The sequence below is a fragment of the Nicotiana tabacum genome, chromosome 3 (assembly GCF_000715075.1).
Source record: "Nicotiana tabacum cultivar K326 chromosome 3, ASM71507v2, whole genome shotgun sequence".
Lineage (NCBI taxonomy): Eukaryota > Viridiplantae > Streptophyta > Magnoliopsida > Solanales > Solanaceae > Nicotiana > Nicotiana tabacum.
The window spans coordinates 14417129-14439666 of record NC_134082.1 but is presented as its reverse complement, the minus strand read 5'-3'; the positions used below and the strand labels follow the sequence as shown (position 1 = coordinate 14439666).

General features: G+C 40.0%; 1 protein-coding gene across 1 annotated transcript; it reads left to right on the top strand.

The window, feature by feature from the left end:
* Positions 1–2804: 2804 nt before the first annotated feature.
* LOC107825621 (triosephosphate isomerase, cytosolic-like) lies at positions 2805–10090 on the top strand. Its single transcript, XM_016652499.2, has 9 exons — positions 2805–2963; positions 5606–5681; positions 6118–6241; positions 6680–6764; positions 6882–7014; positions 8523–8617; positions 9212–9290; positions 9630–9712; positions 9792–10090. Exons 1-9 carry the CDS (start codon positions 2925–2927, stop codon positions 9840–9842), a joined length of 765 nt encoding a protein of 254 aa, XP_016507985.1. The 5' UTR covers positions 2805–2924; the 3' UTR covers positions 9843–10090.
* The last annotated feature ends 12448 nt before the right edge of the window (positions 10091–22538 follow it).

The following is a 22538-nucleotide window of genomic DNA, read 5'->3' as shown; positions in this document are numbered from 1 at the left end:
GACTATCTTCATGGCAGTTTCTAAATATGAAAATAATACTTAGAAACTATAAAGAACTAATGTTCAATTCCACAATAAAAATTACTAGATATTATGCCATCATATTTGAACTATGTCTTTTCAAATTATATCTTATACAGCAAAAAAGTCAGATTTATTTGTAAACTATTCGAAACAAATTACAAATTTTGACCTCTATTAAAATTTTAGTCTAATATTATCTTTATTGCTAGGAAAAATATTTTTATGTTGTTGCGTTTGATCCTAGTGGAGCTTCAATCCAAGGAAGTTTAAATCATAGTCTAAAGTTGAGGTGTAAACTCAAACCTTTTTCTCAAAGAATTAGGATACGTGGGGTGTGTTTACTATGAAGAAAAATAATTTCCTGAAAAGACAAGGGCAGTTGGGGTGCGGGTGCGGGGTCAAAGTCGGGGGATCAAGGTCCAAGTCGGGTCGAGGTTAGGGATGAGGATCAAGGTTAGGTTTCAAGATCGGGTTGGGGATCGAGGAAAGGAGTCAGTGTTAGGGGTTCGAGATCAAGGTTAGATCAAGGTTCAAAGTTGAAATTAGTGACGGGGGTCGAGGTTTATTTTGGGGTCGAGGTTGGGGTTCAAGTTCTAATTCGGGTTGGGGTTCGAGGTCAGGATAGTAAGGGGGTCTGGGATGAGGTTCATGCTTGGGGTAAAGGTTCGAGGACAATGTTCATGGTCAGGGTTTGGTCCCGGGGTTTGGATTCAATAATAAAGGTTGGAATTCACGTATTGGGGATCAAAGCTTGGGATCAAGATCAGGTTTCGAGGTTAAGATCGATAACGACGGTCGTGATCCAAGTAAAGGTCAAAGGTTAGTGTCAAGGTTGGGGTCAAGAGTCAGGGTTGAGTCGTGGTTTGGGGCCAGGGTCTAGAGTTGGGGTTAGAGGTTAGCATCAAGGTCAAGGGTACGATATCGTCCCCTTGACCCTAAATACCAATCCCGACTCGACCCTAAACTTCGACCTAAAACTCCAATCCTGACCCTGATCCCAAACTCTTACCTTGACCATTAGGCCTCGACCCGAACTCCGACCCCGACTCTGAACCTTGACCCCGACCTAGAACCTTGATCCCAATCTCAACCTCGAACTCTAGAATCTGATGTCGAACCTCAACTCAAAACCTTAGACTCGAGTCTAAATGATCCCGACCCCGAACCTTAAACTCGAGTCCAAATGACCCCGACCCTGAACCCTGGTCTCAAACCCCGACCCCAAACCCCAACCTCGATACTCGTTTTTAACCCCCATCTTGACCCCAATCTCGGCCATGAACTTTACTATCCGACTTTGATCCCAACCCAAGACCTCAAAATCTCGAACTTGACCCTAAATCTTAGACCTTGACCCCTTCACCTTTGGATTCAGGTTTTGGGTCCTGAGGTTTAGGGATGAGCAAGGGAAGGGTGGTACGAGTTTGGGTTGTAGAGGCAAGGGAAAGGGTGGGATGAGGGTCGGGGATGGGCGATAGGGGATGGGGAGGTTTGCCAGGTGGGGGGGGGGGTAGAGACTGAGTTGAGAGTGTCGGGGAGGGGATAGGTTGAGTGTGATTGGGGTGAGGTCAAGGTGCAGACCGTGTGTGGGTGGGGGGGGGGGTGATTGGAGGCCTGGATGGCGAGAGTGTGAATTGGGGTGAGGGTGGGAAAGGTTAAAAGATATTTTTAAAAATATTTTTCTTCCTCTTGGTAGAAAAGTTATTTTCTTCCAACTAGAAAAAAATGAGTTCATAAGAAAAATATTTTTAAAATATTTAAGCCAAACAAATATGAAGATCCGTAATGACTAAGGGTGTTCGTTGGTTAGTATGGTACGGTATTTAGATATTTTGGTTCGATATTTTTCGATATTTAGTTTCTTAAAATGCTATGCCAATACTGCGCCTAATTAAATTCCGTATGGTTCGATTTTTCTCCTTCCAGTTTTGATTTATTCGGTACGGTAACTTCGGTTTGTTTGGTTTCAATATTAACTAGTGCATAAAGTCATAGACTGTAATTGTCTTAATTAAAGTACTCACAAATATAAAAATAAAAATATCCTAAGCTCACATGACTATTGACAATAATTTTATCCAAAACCAGAAGTGCCAACCCATAGAAAGAAAAAATGCACATAAACGAATAAATTTGATCATTGAAAATGTCTTGTTACTTGCTTAGAGCTAATTGCTGAAGTTAGAGAATACAACAAGGACTAATCCGACAGATGCAATTCAATACACGAGAAGAAACACCCTAAAATCATAAAAATGTTACGTTAAGATGCTTGACATCCTAGATAATAAGAGTTAAAATTTGCAGCCTACGTTGTTCCTCCATTTTCCTAAAGAAGTACATGGGCTTTACTTCTAGCCTCAATATGCATACCAAAAAAAAGTATTATGTTATTTAGTATGTTATAATCAATAATATGTGTATTATGTAACTTATTATATATTTTGGTATGGTATCAATATTTCGATATTATTTTTATAAATACATAATATCATACCTAATACCATTTTCTTTTTAAAACTTACGCCAAATACCATACCAAATATCCAAATATCGAATACCAAATACCAAAATTTTGATTTCGTAATGATAATTGGATATTTACCAAATTAAGCACCGCTCTAGCAACTATAAGCACAAATACAAGACTATTTGTTAACCATCATATGATATGAATGAGCCAAAAGTATTTTCGACTAGTATAGTAGCAAATATGACCTGTTTTTTTTTAATATAGTTTTTAGGGAAAATTGATAAAGAGAAAAAAGAAAAAACGAAAAAACAAGAGGACTATAGGACCGTCCTCGTAGCCTCTCTCGGCTTGTTATTCTAGTGCATTCTTACAGCAACAACACATCCTTCTACCTTCTTCTCAGTCTAAAACCGAACACAAAGAAAGAATGGCCAGAAAATTTTTCGTCGGCGGCAACTGGAAATGCGTATGCCTCTTATGCTTCTTTCTCTTTTCTTCCTTCTTCCTTTGTTATTCCTTTGCTTTAAAACAAAACAAAACAAAAAAAAGAGTAGTTTGCCTGCTGCACGATTATCAAATCATGCTTGTATTTTCAAACTATATCTTTATTAGATTGATTCAACACGTTAGGTTTTCAATTGCTCAATACTTCACTTGATGCGCGTGTAAACCTAGACCTGCATTTGGCATTCTGAAATGAGATTTTCGCATGAATTAGAAAATATATTTTGTTGTGGATTTCATTTGCTGCTAGTATTCGAAGGTGTTGTTTTAAATTAAAATCATTGCAGTTTACAGTTGATAACATAGCTGGACACTGGAGAATGGCATACTTAATTTGGTAATGTAACAACATTCAAATTATTACTTAAACAGTTCAATGTTTAAGCTTGTAGAAAAAACACACTTTTAATCACTTAATTATGTTATGTCAAACACGTGGAAATAACTTTTGTATTTTGGTTACAGAGAAACGTTTTACCTGCTCTGGTACTATATTGAACTGTGTGATAACCTCATGTAAAAGCTTACACGGTGAGAGAGAGAGCTCAAGTCTAAGTACTCAATTATATTGTTATGTCTCAACAACTTTGTCATGGTAAGAGAATTGAAAAAGCTAGAGCTATTAAGCTTTCTAGAATATATAGTTGAGAAAATTACGTTGCTTGAATGCCTTTAAACAAAAACTTTTACACTTGTATATAGGTCTGGAGCAAAAAGTACGGGTACGGGTTCTGTCGAACCCAATAGCTTTTACTTAAACAATTTATTTGTAGTTTTTACTTAAACAATATATTTGTGTTAAGAAATTCATTAAATATGTACAAATATGAATTTAGAACCTTGTTATTAGCACTTGAAGTCATCGCTCTAAAATTCAGAACCCATAAAGTTGAAATCCTAGCTACACTCCTGGTTGTACATGTGGATATGAAGCAACATAGAAGGGCTTAGCAGATAGAGGTTTAATGCTTCAGGCTAATGCCCAAGAGGGGCAGAGTGGGCATATGCTGTACATAACATTCCTTTTTGCATTTTTGCAAAGTGGTTGTTTATTTGGCTCGAGCCCGTGATCTACAGGTTACTAAATGGTCACTCTACTGTTCGCCAAGGCTTGCCCTCGGCATAAGTGAAACATTTTTATAGCTTTCACCCAACTTAGGGAACATATATGACTAAGTTTGAGATCAATTAATTTAGTTTCATTGTATAGTATAATTTCGAATGATGTCTAAAATTAGTGGATTTTTGTTGTGTGAAAGTTGCTATGCAGATTTTTACATGATAAGGTTGTTTGTTGATGAATTTGAGACCTTACGTAATCTGGATGTTGTCATCAAAACATAATTGAGTGATCTCCTTTTTTATATTGGTGAAAAGCTGAATATATGCTCTCTCTTTTTTTTCCTTTCTAAGATTTAGATTATTTTGTAATTTTTATGTACAATTATTTGTAGTTGAAACCATTTATTTGACAAGGGACGAATAGTGTAGTGGAAAGGGCTTTCCACCTCCAAATGTGAGGATAGGGATTGGAGTCAAGGGAGGGAAAGTTCAGTTTTGAGCTCCCTGCTAGTCAAATGTGGTTTACCATATGAAAAGAAAAATCTATATCCATTTATTTAAATTTAATACTCATTGCAATATGTAATGATAATGCTTGTTAAAAGATAAATCTATGGAATAATAGCCAAAAAATCATAGGTAACTAATCGAATTAAATATGATTATGTTTCTAGCATTTAATTATAGTCCATTGAAAGATATGTTAATATAATTTTTTATTATTTGTATCTTCGAATGATAAGTTAAGTTTTTCTGACTCAAAGTTCTTAAATCCTCATAGATGTCGTACATATTTCTTAGTAAGTAGCATGGATGCATGCACAAGCATCAAGTCAGACAATAACACTAAATTTTGACAATTAAGGGCTATGATTTTAATCTACACAAAAAAGTGGCAGTATTTTCAATGTCAAAGGCAATAGTTGAGAGAATATTAGAATAATGTTTAGTAAAAGTACATAAAGCGCCTTATTGAGAATGTAGTACAGGTTGCTCTTCGTACCATTTTAGGACTCAAGTGAATAAAGTTAAGAGACCAATTTATTTTTTTAAAAAGAGGTTAGGAAGTGGTGTCCAGAGAATGTCCAAGAGTTTTTTTAATGTCCAAATCAGTTGAATCAATTGTCTAATTTAAAAGAAATAATTATAGTGAAGGAAGTAGGATATGTATATGACACCATTTCAAGTATTCTTTTATTGGTGTCGGACCCGAGTAACTCGATATGTGTTTGTGTTCCATTTCCATATCTGTCTAATCACATAAAGTTTTAGGCGTTAAAATCTTTATCACAAAAAGATTAGGCTTTTAATTAACTAGATCCGTTAAATTAAATATATCACTTTATACAAAGTTTGTTTGAAAGTATTCTGTAGCTTCTATATGTGCATCATGATTTTTTCAAGGGGCAGTGACCTGCTGATTCACAAAGACAAGCTGAGTTTAATTAATTCAAGTCGTTCTTTGGGATTGAGGATATAGTTTCTTCCTTACTTCTTTATTAGTGAATATTGCTCTTTGTTTAAACTAAAATATGTTTGCAGAATGGAACAGTGGAGGAAGTGAAAAAAATTGTGACCACATTGAGTGAAGCAGAAGTTCCTTCTGAAGATGTTGTCGGTGAGTTTCTGGCCCTAAGCTGCCAATAAAGTAGAGAAGGAAAAAGAATTGGTTATGGAGACGATTTGAATTGCTTCTGAAGTTGTAATTCTAAATTGACACTGAAGTTCTCAACTCTTTCCTGCGCACTTAGAATGTTCAGATTAGGTTACCATGTATGATTTAGCTTTGAACAAATCTACTATTTGCCTTTCATTGTCTTGGGGTTTCTTCTTGTATTTCAATTGTTTTTCTCTCTTTGTATACATTTTCTTTAGGCTTCTGAAATTTACGTACATTTTCAATAAAGTAATCTCTTTGCCCTATCCGAATTAATGAAAAGTGATTTTCTTTTATGCTTTTCCACTGTTTCTCTTGGTTCGAAGTCTACTCTCTAGTGTTTTTGGTTTTCCTAAGTCTTACACCATTGCTACATTTGGATTTGCTTTTCCTGCAGAGGTTGTGATCAGTCCTCCATTTGTGTTTCTTCCATTAGTCAAAACCTTGTTGCGTCCTGATTTCTCCGTTGCTGCACAGAACTGTTGGGTTAGGAAAGGAGGTGCATTTACTGGTGAGGTTAGGTATGCTCACTGATATCTCTGGTAATATCTGATGAATGGGCAATTTGGAATTTGTACAAGCATACTGGGCAGAATTCCCTCTAACCAATTGTCGGTTATACTACTTGGTCAGATATTCCTGGATTTCTGTGAAAACTTGTTTTTTCTGCCACTAATATGCCCTTTAATTTCTATCTATTTTTGGTCTGTTGTCAAGCTTCTTTCTTTTTTAGAAATAAGTAACATCTCTTTCTTAAATGTTGACGCACTGGCACACACATATCAGGAGTTTTCGATTCTTGTTTCTGTAAAAGTATCTCTTACTTGGTTGAATTGTTGAATGCTTTTTTATTGAGTATTCTTGATCTGGTCAACTATAAGGTTAATTTTATTTGTTTAGTTATTTGCTTTGATTTAACTAATACGACATTATGCTAATACTATTCTCTGCTTCCATAGTGCTGAGATGTTGGTCAATTTGGGCATTCCCTGGGTAATCCTTGGCCACTCTGAGAGAAGGCTTTTACTGAATGAATCAAATGATGTAAGCTATGATATGGAAACATGTAAAAGTTTCCCTGCGTCCTTGTAATTAATAAATATGCACTGTTTTCTCTTTGTATTCTTGCTTTGAGTATAGCATTCATTTTTTTGTTTGCAGTTTGTGGGTGATAAAGTTGCTTATGCACTTTCTCAAGGCTTAAAAGTGATTGCCTGTGTTGGGGAGACTCTTGAGCAGCGAGAATCAGGAGCTACAATGGCTGTAGTTGCAGCACAGACAAAAGCAATTGCAGGTATGTCCTTGATAGTCCCTGTGAAGTGAGAAGTAGAAAGCTTTATCTATGTGAACATTATTGTTACAGCACTATAAATAACTTCTTGATCAGTGCCCCTCAGGGTTAGCTCAATTTGCAAAGATTAAGGGGCTTGTGTCTTAGGTCACAGGTTCGAATCTTGTGCCAAGCGAACTAACTCTGGTATTTAAATGGGGAAGAGTAGAGGGATGGGCCTATCATCCCCGAGTTACAAAGGCTGCGGTTGGCCCAATGGTTCTGCTCCAGACGGATTTCTTGGTCATAAAAAAAATCTTGATCAGTGATAAATGTTTGATTGGAGCATTGTCGTTCATTATGTTGTGTTATACTGTTTATTCTACCTTCTTTTTGAACTTAAGAAACTCTTGGTTTTCTTATTTCCACCTGAAATGGGATCATAAAGTAAGTTGGGTGCTTCTCAAAGGGATGACTGAGTGGTTGAGGTATAGGAGTAACAACCTGGAGATCCGAGGTTCAAATCTCAGCTACAACAATCAGTGTGAGTGCAGACTTGGTGGGTAAGTGTAGGCGACAACTGTGTTCTAGTTGTAGGCTGTAGCAGTCTGCCTACTAGATCTGTCGATGGGCATGCATGCTGGTCTGGGCACCCTAATGCACCCTAATAAGAAGGGAAAAAAAGAAGAAGAAATGGCTGCTCCCCAGAGCATGCCAAAGTTCTTCCTTGTAATACGCTTTGTAAAAGTTCATGATACTGCTGCCATCAGTTAGGAATGAATGGCTTAAGCATGTGGACTACAAGCATTTAAGAAACTAAAAATGATCAGTTAGGGATGAATGGGGATCCCTATGAATATAAAAAGAATCTTCTGCGTTGAAGCAAATGATATAACAAATTATGACTATCTCAAACAGCATGTCGATTACCAAACTGCTAGCAGGAAGAAACTTCTCATCCCCACTTTTAAGTTGGATATAGATGTAGGCATACCAAGTCAAGTGACGTGTCTTGAAAGCTTGACTGATGGGCTGTAAATTATGCTCCTACTAATGCCTATTAATTTGTAACTGGAGTTTCCAATCGTTCTCAGTGTCATCATCTGTTACATAGACTACTTTTAATTCTTCGTGTTAGAAAAAGCCGAAATACCTACCTCCCTATTATGTTTGAAACTTGCATGTACTCTTTGCTCAGGGATTTGGCTAATGTCTCTTCTCTGATCTTGGAAACCTGCAAATTCCCTTGCAGTTAAGTAGAGTGTGAAAATTTACCGATTTTATATGAATCCTGATAAAAGAATGTGTGTAAAAAGGTACTTTGTTTTCTTAATGTCAAATAATAACAGAAAGCACATGGGTTATCCTCACAAAATTTAGCTCAACGGTAATAGAAGAGTTTATTCCTATGGGGTAATTTGCATAGTTTCCTAAATCGGAAGGAAGCAAGTTTAGACAATGTATGGGGGTGTATCTGAATTTTATCTTTATTTCATTTATGTGAACGATAATGGTGACCATCTTCTTCGCAGAAAGAATACCACACTGGCCCAATATTGTTTTGGCTTATGAGCCAGTGTGGGCCATTGGAACGGGAAAGGTTGCTACTCCAACTCAGGCTCAGGAAGTACGTTGAATCTTTCGTAGCTATTCAATTACTGATGATGTATGTTTTTATGTATTTGTGACGGTTTGCCAATGTGGTAAAAAGTTAGACGAGATGTATGAAGGAGGGAGAGAATTAATGAAAACGAGCTGTGGCTGATACCCGTAGCACACATTTACAGTATGATCACCTAATTTATTTTTCAAAATTTTCCACTGTTGAAGTCACACAGTATTAAGTTCTCCTCTTGCATTAGCTCCTTATTCCTTATAAGGAAGGAGTTGTAGACAGGGCATTTTGCTGGAAATCTTATACTTACAGTGGGGCACCTCTGCCTGCTGAAGCAGATCTCGGCAAATTAGAGGCCATGTCGAGCTCGGAGGTTCATATGTCTCATTCACGAGCTTAGACATTGGTTTTCAGTACTTTTTTCAAGAATTTTTAGACACCTAGTTGACATGAATGCACAATATGGTGTTTACCTCCTCCAAGTTAGTTCCGTCAATTCCATTTAGGTTTGGCAATCTAGGTAAAATCTGTTACTGGGTTCTTAAGTTATTGATCTTTTCGTTCTATGCCAACACATTTAACTACAAAAAGGTGCATCTCTGCCAGGTTCATACTGAAATAAGGAAATGGCTTCATGTTAATGTTAGTGCAGAAGTTGCTGCTTCCACTAGAATCATCTACGGAGGTATGTAAAAACGTACCTGTTCTTTGTTTATTGTCGTGTTAATTGTACAAGTAAAATAGTATTGTGTAAAGTAATAGTTTGCTATCACGGCAGAGATATTTCCTGATAAAGAGAAGTAACGATACGATAGATCCGAAGGAAATAGTGAAGTACATGAATTCTCTATCTCTTTCCTTAGCTGAATAGAATATGATACTGATTGTGCATCTTTGCAAGAGAACTTGTTTTTGTGTAATTAACAATTCCTTTTGCTAGATTAATTTACGACATTCTTCCAAGAGAGAAACTGAGATGAAAATACAGTAATACTTTTACTCATTTTACTAAAATAATTTGCAGGTTCTGTAAATGGAGCTAACTGCAAAGAGTTGGCAGCACAGCCTGATGTGGATGGTTTTTTGGTTGGTGGAGCTTCACTAAAGGTTTGTCTCAGCATTCCTTTTCCATTGTTTTGGTGCAGGCTTATGTGGTTTTTAACCTTAAATCTCTGTTACATCACAGCCTGAATTTATTGATATCATCAAGTCCGCAACAGTGAAAACAACTGGTTAGTTGAATCAAGTATTGCTAAAGGAGCCCTCTTTTCTCAGATATTATTGTACATTTATGGTAAATAAGCTTCAAGAATACATGTTAGGCATAAGGATTTCCTTCAACATAAATAAGGTGCTCTTTGCTACATGCCTGTTTTTATCCGCTTGATGTTTCATAGTTGTTTCTTTGTTTATTTATTCAACTATGTTATTTCAATATGCCTGCTTTAATTTGCTTGATGTTCAATAAGATAACTCTTGAAATAACACTGAAGATGCATTGATCCTGAATCTTTCTTTGGAGAAATCATTGTCATTGAAAAAGCATTAATAGAAGATAGAGTGAATATATGGTCCCAATCATGAAATACTAGGGAATATAACATGCCTGCAGGTCTTGCTAAGGAGTTTGAAAATATCTCTTGGTCAAGATATGCTGCTTCTTGGAGACTTACTTTTTATAATCTTACAAATTGTCCAGCACGAGTTATTCCTTTTGCTCTTCCCTAACATCTCTCTGTTTAGGTAGGGTTGTCAAATGGTAGTCTTCGAGGTTATAGTAACTCTATGCAATGGCTCAGAAAGTACAAAGGGACCTCAGCTTATGGTCTTTAGCCAATTCACGTATGTCATGACTTATGACCTATCATCCTCTCTTCTTTTTTTTAAAGAAAAAAAAAACCCCCAAAATCCCTGAAAATTAATATAGTGCACTTAACTGTCAGAGGTTTAGTCCATCGCATGTTTGGACTCATAAAGTGCGCTTAACTCGGGGGCAAATGCAAAGATAGCCATTTTCAGGGATTGCTATTTAGAGATTATCTATATATATTTTGTCTTGAAATTTTAAATTAAAAATCTATCTTCAGGATAATTCATATTTTTGTCCTGAAAAACTGAATTTAGGACACTAGCTAATTCCTAAATAGCAGCCGTTTAGGCTGATGTCATTTTCTACCTTAATGCATCATCACTTCACTCTTTTCACTAAATTAAAGCTCTACGGGGCCACTTAGGACCTGAGATATCCCTAACAATAGCTACAAGTCTTTTTCACTCTTTGTAGCCTAGCGATGTTTAGGCCAGAAAGAGACAAGCAGTCCACACGTCTCGACTTGCATACCATCCTTTGATTTTCTTGGAGCAACGGTATTTACCCTTAAAATTGGATAACAATTAAACTTATATTATGGTTTTAAGGATACATGATTTCACCTAATACCAATTGATAAATGTAAAGAGTAATAATAAAAATTAACAATAATATAAAGCAAACCATTTGAACGGAATTTAGCCCTCGAGCTTGAATAACCTCGAACTAATTTGTGTAAGAATAGTTAAAATATAATAAGGTGATGAACAAGAATCTGAACTATAGAAAAGGCGTTATATTGCTTTGATATTTCAGAGTGTAAGGTCGTTACAAAATGATTAGGACTCTCTTTATATAGTAGATGAATCCTTTCTATGATACAATTCTAATTATGGAAGTAAATCCCATGATTAGCTAAACAACCGCCTTTGATTTGATCCATTCCGAGATTTTCGCCATGATCTTCAACCAGTCATGGATATCTTGCTTTTCTGTTACTGCACTTTGCTCGAAGTCTGCGCTGTTTGGTCTCGATCGCCGCCGGCCTTGATCTTGACAGATACCTCGATTCTCGAACTCGGTACCTTGTCTTCGTGTTCTGGTCTGATGCACTATGAGGCTGACCTTCGATACAACCCCCTCTCGATCAAATAGTAAAATCGGGTAGGCCCGATTTTAACCGTATACAGATAGTCCCCTCGTTTATTGGAATGTAATCAGAAGAAACGAATTGAGCCTTCAATTTTGTACTTCGACCTATCATGACGTCATCCTCGTGAAGTAAGCGGCAGAAGTGATTGAAACATCTCGTCGATATAGTTCCATAAGTCATTAATGGGCGTCAGTTGATGGTCGGCCACTAGTGCCTTTGAACCGTCATCTTCATCCAGTAAATGTGCTTTCTTTCTCTTTGCCCAAACTTTACTCTTGATCTCTGCTCTAATCTTCAAAGCTTTTTACATCTTTCAAGCTTTTCCGTTCTACATAATCTGTAGGTTTTGTTATCAACCTTCCCTCAAAACACCAAGCCTTATTCTCTTCTTCTTTCTTTAAACTAATACAAAAATAGCAAAAACGTCAAAAACTGTTCTTCAAAAGGAAAAAAGCTTCTTCACCGTGGCCGGCTGGCGGTAGAACATCGGTGGCACCGCGCCTTGAGGAGTATGTTCCTGAGGGATGTGTCCTTACTTCCGACTTCAATGTCGAGAAAACTCCGTCGGTCCCTGGTCGATGCAAGCCAATGTCGAGATATATATGCTCGATAACCAAGAGCGACCTTAAACAGGTAAAGGAATACTGCCATTGGGAAGACAAAGAAGTAGTGATCCTGACCCCCGAAGAAGACATCACTACCTATGTGGAAGGGTTTCTAAGTGTTTACACTTACCCTTTCACGCCGGGCCCTGTCGATCCCGTCATCATTGATTTTTACCAAATGACCCTAGGTTAGATTCACCCCTCTTTTTGGCGGATTATCATTCTGCTCCGATTCTTCACAAGCAAAGTCGAAGGGATGTCTTTCACCATCGACCATCTCATCAGGTTGTACATCCCCAGTCTCTATCAAGGTGGGTTAATAAGGCTTCAGCGTCGGGCTACCAAGGTGCTGTTCTCGAGCATAGATGAGGACAAAGATCGAGGATGAATGGGCCGGTTCGTTCGAGTGAAGACTTCCGACCTAATCCCAGCCGAGAAGATGTCATTTCCCGAGAAATGGAATATGAAGCGTAAGTATAATCCCACCTATAGCTTCCATTTATTGTTTTGTTTCCTTTGCTTTTTCTCATCGACATCCCTTTACACGATGTAGTGGTCTCTTGGATGCCCGATGTAATTCCTAACCTCAAGAGCTAGGTTCGGGACCTGTCCTCGACCTGTTCGTATGCTGAGCGCTCATGGCGTGATTTGGCAAGGGGCCGATGGGAGGCCAAAAACCCCTTTTCACGTATGTGATAATTTTTTGCTAAAATGTTTCTTTCCGTACTTACTTGGTTTTATACAGGTCTCGGACAAGATGCTGTCATGAGGCCTCCGTCCGGGGAGGATGAAGTTCCGCCCCAGCCCTAAAACTGGCGAAGGATAAAAAAAAAGATGAAGGGTCTTGACCTCCGAGGACCTGAAGCCCAAGAAAAGTAAGGCTCATAAGTCGAAGAATGACACCGCCCCTCTGCCTGCTGATGTAGCTCAGCGATTAAGAGAGGAAGAAGATGGACGATGGCTCCGAGCTGGTTGCTCGAGTGAAGAAAAACACAGAGGCCTAAAAGAGCGCTGAGTCGGTGAGGGTTAAAGAGATTCAACCTCGAACCGAAGAGTCTCGAAAGAGGGCCCAAGCAAAGTCCCCGAGTCGTCGGAGGCTGAAGACGCCTCCCGCCGAAATGAACAATCGGTGGGTATGCCTGAAGGGGCTGGCTCGGAGGCCCTTCGAAATGAAGAGAACGCCCCAAGCGACTTGCTCGGGGCAATAGAAATTGGCGATTCGCCGACCCTTCTTACATTTTCTGAGGGGACAATTCAGGAAGCCCGGGCCATGGGGACCCCAGATGTGGAAGGAGACCACAGAGGGGAGAACCTTTTCCGTGGTTGCTTTATAGAAGTTGAAAATGCTACCGACCTGAGTGAGGCATCGAGTCTCTTTGATGAGGCTCAACGACTCCTGAGTCGGGTAAGTCTCAACTCCCCCCATCGATATCTCACTTGTATTTATTTCTTCTTGTCTAATTTTCTTTATTCTTTCTGCATAGGCCTTGGCACTCCATCGGGATGCGTTTTCTAAATCTCGAGTAGAGATGAGTCGACGCGAGGCCAATCTTCGAAGACTCACAAAGGAGAGAAATGCCCTCAAACTTCTAAGCGGGCAAAAGGAAGAGGAGATCAAGGACCTCCGAGCCGAATTGGCCATGTCTCATAAAGAGCAGACCGATCTGATTGAGGAGGTAATGAAAATCTTAGAAGCTCAATGTATCAGTTCGGGGACGATGACTAATACTTCGATTTAACAGGTTCAGCAGAAGGCCGAAAAGATCGAGCAGCTCCGTGAAGAGGTTAACATGATGAGGGCGGAGACCTTGGGGTGGAAACAAAACATAGACCACCTTGCCTCGAAGAAAGATGTTGCTCAAGCCCAGCTGTCACGGTCCAAAGCAAGATTCAAGGCATGAAGGAGGAAAACTTAGCTCGGGCCAAGAAAATAGAGGAGCTCGAGGCTCGGTTGGCCGCTGAACTTGCAATGGCTAAATCTGAGGCAGAAAAGGTAAAGGCTGAAGTGCAGGCAATCGTGGTCGTCTACCGATCTGACGCTGAAGCTGCTCAAGCCCAAGCAAGAAAATCTGCTGAGGCCGCTCAAAATCGAGCTTTTTGGACCGCTAAACATGTCAAGTGCCAGTCTCGAAGAGACTCTTGAGGAGATTCATGCTTGTGGCTTTAACCTTGCTGTCGAGATCGAGAATGCGAAAGAGCTTGAGGCTGAAGCCAAAGCGTTGCCCTCTTCTAATGATGATGATTTTGGGAGCATGAGTGGATCTGAGAGCGGAGGAGATCCTGACGGAGAAGATGTAGCTCCCTAGGAAAGTTAGGCATTTATGGTTTTTCTTATTTGAATTTTTGTGTAGGACCCTGATCGGTCCTTGCAAATATTTTCATATGTATAAAAAATCTCTTTGCTTTCTGACTTGTCTTTGTTTCAATTTCCGCCTTGTGAAAATTCTATTTCGTTCATGCCTTATTTATGAGTACAAGGCTTAGGCAATTTGGTCAAAGTCGGACTAATGTAATCTTTATAATCGAGTGAGTACTTGTTCGAACTCGAAATAGGATGACCCTTAGGTTTTGGTTGAGTGAGTTGACTTCTCGAACTCAAGAATAAAATGGCCCTTAGGCTTTTGAATTAGGACGATATGGCCTTAAAAAGAATGGCTTTTCACCCTTTTAGACTTAGAAAGTTAATCATGTAAAAATTTGTTATGCCTTAACACGAGATAAATTTGTACCCATTAGGGTTTTCGAGGATTAGTGTTATCGAAACCCTTTGCTTCGTTAAGCCTTAGCATGAAATAAGCTCGTTCGGTAGTTCGAACAATTCGGTACCCCTTAGGGTTTTCGAGGGTTGATGTGATCGAAACCCTTTATAAATTTGCTGAGTGTAGCCTTTTAAACCAGTTTTATAAAAATATTTGAAGGCCTATTTTGTTACGAAATTTGGATGTCTCCGAGCCGTGTTGGTTTGGCCGTAGCCTTTGACTTGGGATTTACCTCTTGGGCTTGTTTCCTGGTTATACTTCGAACTTGTTCGAAGTGTCAGTCCCCGAGTGGGGTGGCCGTGGCCTATAAAAATGAGGGTTGCCTTTTTAAGGTCTTATGATCTCAAGATTTTAGTAGTTCAATTACATCAATTTTTCGGACAACATTCCCCTTAGGTAAGTTGTTCGAACTTCAATTGTGATCGGCCCTTAAGCCTGTTTCCACAACAGACCAATAGCAAGAAATTGTAAAGTAAAATTTTCTCTAAGTCATGAAATATTTGGCAAGGAAAAATACTTCTCTCAATAGATTGTACATGTTTGTCTTTAAGTCTCGAGTAATCTACATGGGCACGGTTCGTTTGACCATTTGGACCTTACAAAGTTTTACCTATCGAGACCCTGTTGACAGGAAGTACCTTCCTTATAACAAAATTGACATCCGAGGGTGATTCCCCCCAGTATTCGAGGTTGAATGTAAATAAGCCTCGGATACTGTCGAGTTTCTCTAAGTTAGCACGAACAATGGTTGCCTCATTAAAAAACCTCGCCGGAAAAATCCATTTGGGACAAAAACCAGTCTAAGGGAAAAAGAGTGCAATGCGTGCTTTCAGACCTAAGGACTTTGTGATGAAGGATCCATCTATATCATCGGTCGAACACCTGCAATCGGTTAGTATACAATATAAATGAAAATGGAAAAAGTCGTACCTTAGCAGTAATATCGTTTGGGGAGTGATATGTTCCAATTGTTTGGTGATTGCTCGTCGTCCATCGTGCCAAGTTTGTAGGATCCTTTTCCAACGATATTGAGGACCTGATACGGTCCTTTCCAGTTCGGGCCAAGTTTTCCTTCATTTGGATCCCGAGTATTAATTGTGACCTTTCTCAAAACTAAGTCCCCGGTTTTAAAGTGTCGAAGATTGGCTCTTCGGTTGTAATACCTCTCGATTCGTTGTTTCTGCGCGGCCATTCGAACGAGGGCGGCTTCTCGCCTTTCATCTAGAAATTCGAGGCTCGTATTCATAGCCTTGTGGTTTGACTCTTCCGTTGCATACCGAAACCTGAAGCTAGGTTCCCCGACTTCGACCGGGATCAGAGCTTCGACACTGTAGACTAAAAAGAACGATATTGCCCCCGTACTGGATTTCAATGTTGTTCGCTACACCCAAAGGAGCTCGGGCAATACTTTTCTCCATTTTCTTTTGGCTTCGTTCAATCTTTTCTTCAGATTTTGGATGACGGTCTTGTTTTCGATTCGGCCTGTCCATTCCCACTAGGATGATACGGTGTTGACATGATCCTTTTTATTTTGTGATCTTCAAAAAACTTCGTCACTTTGCTGCCGATGAATTGCTTTCCATTGTTGCATACGATCTCAGCAGGCATTCTGAATCGGCATATAATGTGATCGCAGATGAAGTCTATAACTTCTTTTTCTCTGACTTTCTCGAAGGCCTGTGCTTCAACCCACTTAGAAAAATAGTCAGTCATAAACAAAATGAATTTAGCTTTACTTGGGGCCGATGGTAGAGGGTCGACGATATCCATCCCCCATTTCATGAACGACCATGGGGACATGACTGAGTGAAGTTGCTCTCCGGGCTGGTGGATCATCGGCGCATACCTTTGACATTTGTCGTTTTTTCGAACAAATTCTTTAGTGTCTTTTTCCATATCAGCCCAATAGTATCCTGCTCTAATGACTTTGTGAACCAATGACTCGGCACTGGAATGATTTCCACAAGTGCCCTCGTAAATTTCTCGTAGAACGTAATCGGTGTCTCCTGGTCCCAAGCATTTTGCTAACGATCATTGAACGTTCTCTTATACAGTGTTCCATTTTCGGCCAAAATGAACCGTGCGACCTTAGTGCGTAGAGTCCTTGATTCTTTAGGATACGATGGAAGCTTCCCGTTCTTTAGGTATTCGATGTACTTATTCCTCCAATCCCAGGTTAGACTTGTGGAGTTTATCTCAGCATGTCCTTCTTCGATTATTGACCTTGAAAGGTGTACGACAGTCCACGAGCTAAGCTCATCATCTTCGATCGACGACCCCAAATTTGCAAGGGCATCAGCATCGCTATTTTGTTCTCGAGGTACGTGTTGTAGGGTCCATTCTTTAAATCGATGTAGAGACACTTGCAATTTGTCCAAGTACCTCTGCATTCGATCTTCTCGAACCTTGAAAGTTCTGTTGACTTGATTTACCACAAGTTGGGAGTCACACTTGGCTTCGATGACCTTCGTTTCCAAGCTCTTAGCTAACTCGAGACCTGCAATCATGGCATCATACTCGGCCTCATTATTAGTTAATTTCAAAGTTTTGATAGACTGTCTAATCATATTATCTGTGGGTGGCTTCAAAACGATGCCTAGCGCCCGGACCCCTTCACGTTTGGAGCGTCGTTCGTGAAGAGGGTCCACACCTCCGATGATGTATCCGATTTTAATAATAGTTCCTTTTAGAAGTCTTCCAAGATTTGAGACTTGATGCCGGTTCGGGGTTGATACTTGATATCCTACCCGCTGATCTCGATGGCCCATTTGGCCAATCGGCCTGAGAGTTCGGGCTTGTGCAAAATGTTGTGAAGGGGTAGGTGGTTACAACACAAATTGGGTGACATTGAAAATATGGTTTTAATTTCCTAGAGGCACTTATTAAAGCAAGCGCTAATTTTTCTAAGTGTGGGTACCAGGTCTCGGCTTCACCTAAGGTCCTACTAACATAATAGACAGGAAATTGCGTACATTGCTTTTCTCGAACTAAGACCCCACTTACCGCTATCTACGAGACCGCTAAATACAAGTAAAGTTGCTCGTTCGCCTTTGGGTGTGAAGCAATGGCGGACTCGACATGTATCGTTTGAGTTCCTCCAAAGTCTGTTGACATTCCAAGGTCCATGCAAAATTGCTTTTTTTCTTAAGCAGTAAGATGAACCGATGGATCCTATCTGAGGACCTCGAAATAAATCGACCCAGGGCGGCTATGCGTCCTGTTAACCTTCAGCCTTGACATTGTCAACAACTGTGATGTCTTCAATTGCCTTAATTTTATCGGGGTTAATTTCGATCACCTGATTTGATACCATAAAGCCGAGGAACTTGCCCGAGCCGACCCCGAATGCACATTTCTCCGGGTTAAGCTTCATGTTATAATTTCTTAGTATGTCGAAGGTCTCCTGCAAATGTTTCAAATGGTTCTCTGCTCGCAGGGACTTAACTAGCATGTCATCAATATAAACCTCCATTGATTTAACTATTTGTTATTCGAACATTCGATTTACTAGTCGTTGATAAGTAGCACCAGCATTTTTTAGTCCAAATAGCATTACATTATAGCAATAGGTGTCGTACTTAGTGATGAACAAAGTCTTTTCCTGATCGTCTAGGTTCATCTGTATTTGATTGTACCTAGAATAGGCATCAAGAAAACTAAGGATCTCGTGGCCGGCCGTGGCATCGATCATGCGATCGATATTCGGAAAAGGAAAGGAATCTTTAGGGCATGCCTTGTTTAAATCCTTATAGTCTACGCACACTCTAAGTTTGTTTCCCTTTTTAGGGACTACAAGTATGTTTTCTAACCATTCAGGATATTTTACCTCCCGAATGGATCCTATATTGAGTAGTTTTGTTACCCCGTCCTTAATGAATGCATGTTTTACCTCGGACCGAGGTCTTCTCTTTTGTTTCACCGGGCGGAACTTCGGGTCTAATCTTAGTCGATACGTAGTGATCTCCGGTTGGATCCCTGTCATATCTAAGTGGGACCAAGCAAAACAATCCATGTTATTTAAAAGGAATTGAACGAGTTTTTTCCTAAGCTTGGGAGTTAACCTCGTGCTTAGGTATACCTTTTGATCGGGCAGATGCTCGATCAGTATAACTTGTTCCAGCTCTTCGACCGTTGACTTCGTTACATCGGAGTCATCGGGGATTACGAAGGTTCGAGGTATCACATAATCATCATCCTCGAAGGTTTCCTGCTCCTCCGATCGGGCCGAGGCCGGCGACTGTGGTTGCTATTTGACTTCTTGTTTTCCCTTTGATTCCGATCTCTTTGTTGATGACAGCGTCGATACTGGTATTACCTTATCGATTGCAAACATTTCCTTGGCGTCGGGTTGTTCACCGTACACCGTTTTGATTCCTTCTGATGTTGGGAATTTCAAGACTTGGTGAAGCGTCGAGGGCACTGCTCTCATATTAAGAATCCAAGGCCTTCCAAGCAGCGCGTTGTACCTCATGTCGCCTTCGATCACGTGGAACTTTGTTTCATGGATAGTCCTAGCCACGTTTACTAGTAGAATGATTTCCCCTTTTGTGGTTTCACTTGCCATGTTGAAGTCGTTAAGTACCCGGACTACGGGCACGATCTGATCTTGGAGGCGAGTTGCTCTATGACCCTTGATCGAATAATATTTGTCGAGCTACCTGGATCAATCAACACACGTTTAACTTGAATTTTATTCATAAGGATATGTATTACCAGTGCGTCGTTGTGAGGTTGTTCGATCCCTTCTGCATTCTCGTCGTTGAAAGATAAGGTTTCTTCTGGTAAGTAGTCCCGAGTTCTATTTTCCCTCGTGATTGTCACTTTGGTGCGTTTGAATACCGGTCCTTGAGGGATATCGACCTCACCAACGATCATATGAATTACCTGTTGTGGCTCTTCTTGGTTGTTTTGCCTGTTCGAATCTCTGTTTTTGAAGTGGTTCTTGGCCCAATCACTTAAGAATTCTTGAAGGCGACCCTCGTTGAATAGGTGCGCTACCTCCTCCCTCAACTGTCTACAGTGTTCGGTTCTATAACCATGGGTACCATGGTATTTGCATATTTGATTAGGGTTCCTTTGAGCTGGATCGGTTTGTAAGGGTCTAGGCCACCTAGTATCCTTAATCTGACCAATGGCTGATACAATACCTGATGCATCGATGCTGAAGTTTTATTCTGATAGTCGAGGTGCCTCTTTGGACCTAACATCCCTATTGAAACCACTTTTTCTCATAAGCCCCCGGAACTCTGCCCCCGATCATTCCTTCTATAATTTTGTACGGTTGCATCCGGGCCCGTTATTTCTCCGATCTCCACTATATGGCTGGTATCTATCTCTATTCAATCGTGGTTCCTGATCGACGTCCCTTTTAACTCTGTCCACGGGCTTGTTAGGATAAATCAAACCAATTGGAGTCCCCGGTTGATCATCTTCGACCCTAATCTTCGACTGATACCGATTGTGTACATCAGCCCAAGTGATAGCCGGATGTTCGATCAAATTTTGCTTCAACTGTTGTGAAGCTATGGAGCTCTGAGCATTGAGACCTTGTGTAAAAGCTTGAACAACCCAGTCGTAGGTGACTGGAGGCAAATCCATTCTTTCCGTTTGGAATCGAGATGTGAATTCCCTGAGCATCTTGTTATCCTTCTATCTTACTTTGAAGAGGTTCGATTTTCTTGTTGCGACTTTAATGGCTCCGGCGTGGGCATTCACAAAAGAATCTGCGAGCAAACGAATCAATAGAATTGGGTGGTAAGTTACGATACCATATCATGGCACCTTTCGATAAAGTTTCCCCAAATTTCTTCAATAGAACAAATTCAATCTCATCACCTTCTAAGTCATTCCCCTTTATTGCGCATGTGTAAGAAGTGACGTGCTCATTAGGATTAGTGGTCCCATTGTATTTGGGGATTTCTGGCATACGGAATATCTTAGGAATGGGCTTCGGAGCCGCACTTAGAGGGAAAGGTTTCTGCACGAACTTCTTCGAATCCAAACCCTTTAGAATCGGGGGTGCCCCCGGTATTTGGTCAACCCGTGAGTTGTACGTTATTACCTTTTTTTCATTAACCTCAATTTTCTTTTCACCTGATTCGATCCGCTTAGTGAGCTCCTCGAGCATCTTCATAATGGTGGGGTCAATCCCCGATTCATTGGCATTCGATTTCTCCTGTACAGGTTCGATTCTATGAACAACTTCTTGTGATGTTTCGAGCTCTATTCTGCTTAGTGCTCGATTATGATTTTGGAGTTGTGCTATCGCAGCTTGTTAAGTTTGCAACATTTTGAATATCATTCGAAGGCTAATTCCGCCTTCTTCTCCGCTCTGTACCTTCTGATTGGATGCTCGGGCATATCTGCGGACGCTATTTTCGTGGTCAACGCCCAAATTCCCATTAATGGTAATATGAGAGCTGATATCGTCTGGGTCTGTGGCTGGTGGTCAATCGGGGTTGACTGGAGGTACTCCGTTTCCCGGGGCGACTATATTTTCGTTTTCACCATGAAGACCAAGGTCGTTGTCTGTGTGAGTGGGTGCTACTTAAGAGTTTGACATGTTGATTCTTGAAATCAAAGACACTTATGAGAACAAGCGTAAAGCAGTGTGTGTTATGAGAATTAATACCAGGCAATCACTATTATCTTTAGCCCCGCGGTGGGCGCCAAACTGTTTATCCTTAAAATTGAATAACAATTAAACTTATAATGTGGTTTTAATGACATGTGATTTCACCCAATACCAATTGATAAATGTAAAGAATAATAATAGAACTTAACAATAATATAAAGCAAACTAGTGTTTGAACGGAATTCAGCCCTCGTGCTTGAATACCCTCGAACTAATTTGTGTAAGAACAATTAAAATATAACAAAATGATGAACAAGAATATGAACTATAGAAAAGGCATCATATTGCTTTGATATTTCAGAGTGTAAGGTCGTTATAAAATGATTAGGACCCTCTTTATATAGTAGAGGAATCCTATCTATGGTACAATTCTAATTACGGAAGTACATCCCATGATTAGCTAAACAACCGCCTTTGATTTGATCCGTTCCGAGATTTCCGCCATGATCTTCGACCCGTCATGGATATCTCGCTTTTCCGTTATTGCGCTTTGCTCGAAGTTTGTCCTGTTTGGTCTCGACCGTCGCCGGCCTCGATCTCGATAGATACCTCGATTCTCGAACTCGGTACCTTGTCTTCGTGTTCTGGTCTGATCCACTACGAGACCAACCTTCGATGCAAACCCCTCATCTCGATTAAATAGTAAAATCGGGTAGGCCCGGTTTCAACCGTATACAAACGGTAAAGTTATCTTCGTGTGACCTATAGATCACGAGTTCGAGTTCCGAAATTAGCCACTAATACTTGTGTTAGGATAGATGACTTATATTACATTCTTGAGGTGCGGTCCTTCCTTGGACCCTACATAAACGGGATGCTACATCGTGCTGCCTTAATATTTTTGTTTAAAGCAAATTGTTGATTATGTTTTTGTAAGCTCAAAAACCAGATAGGTAAAATGAATGAGAATAAATAAACCAATATTGTATATGAATGCGTTTCTGGTATGGGAGGGGGTATGTCTTAGGCAAG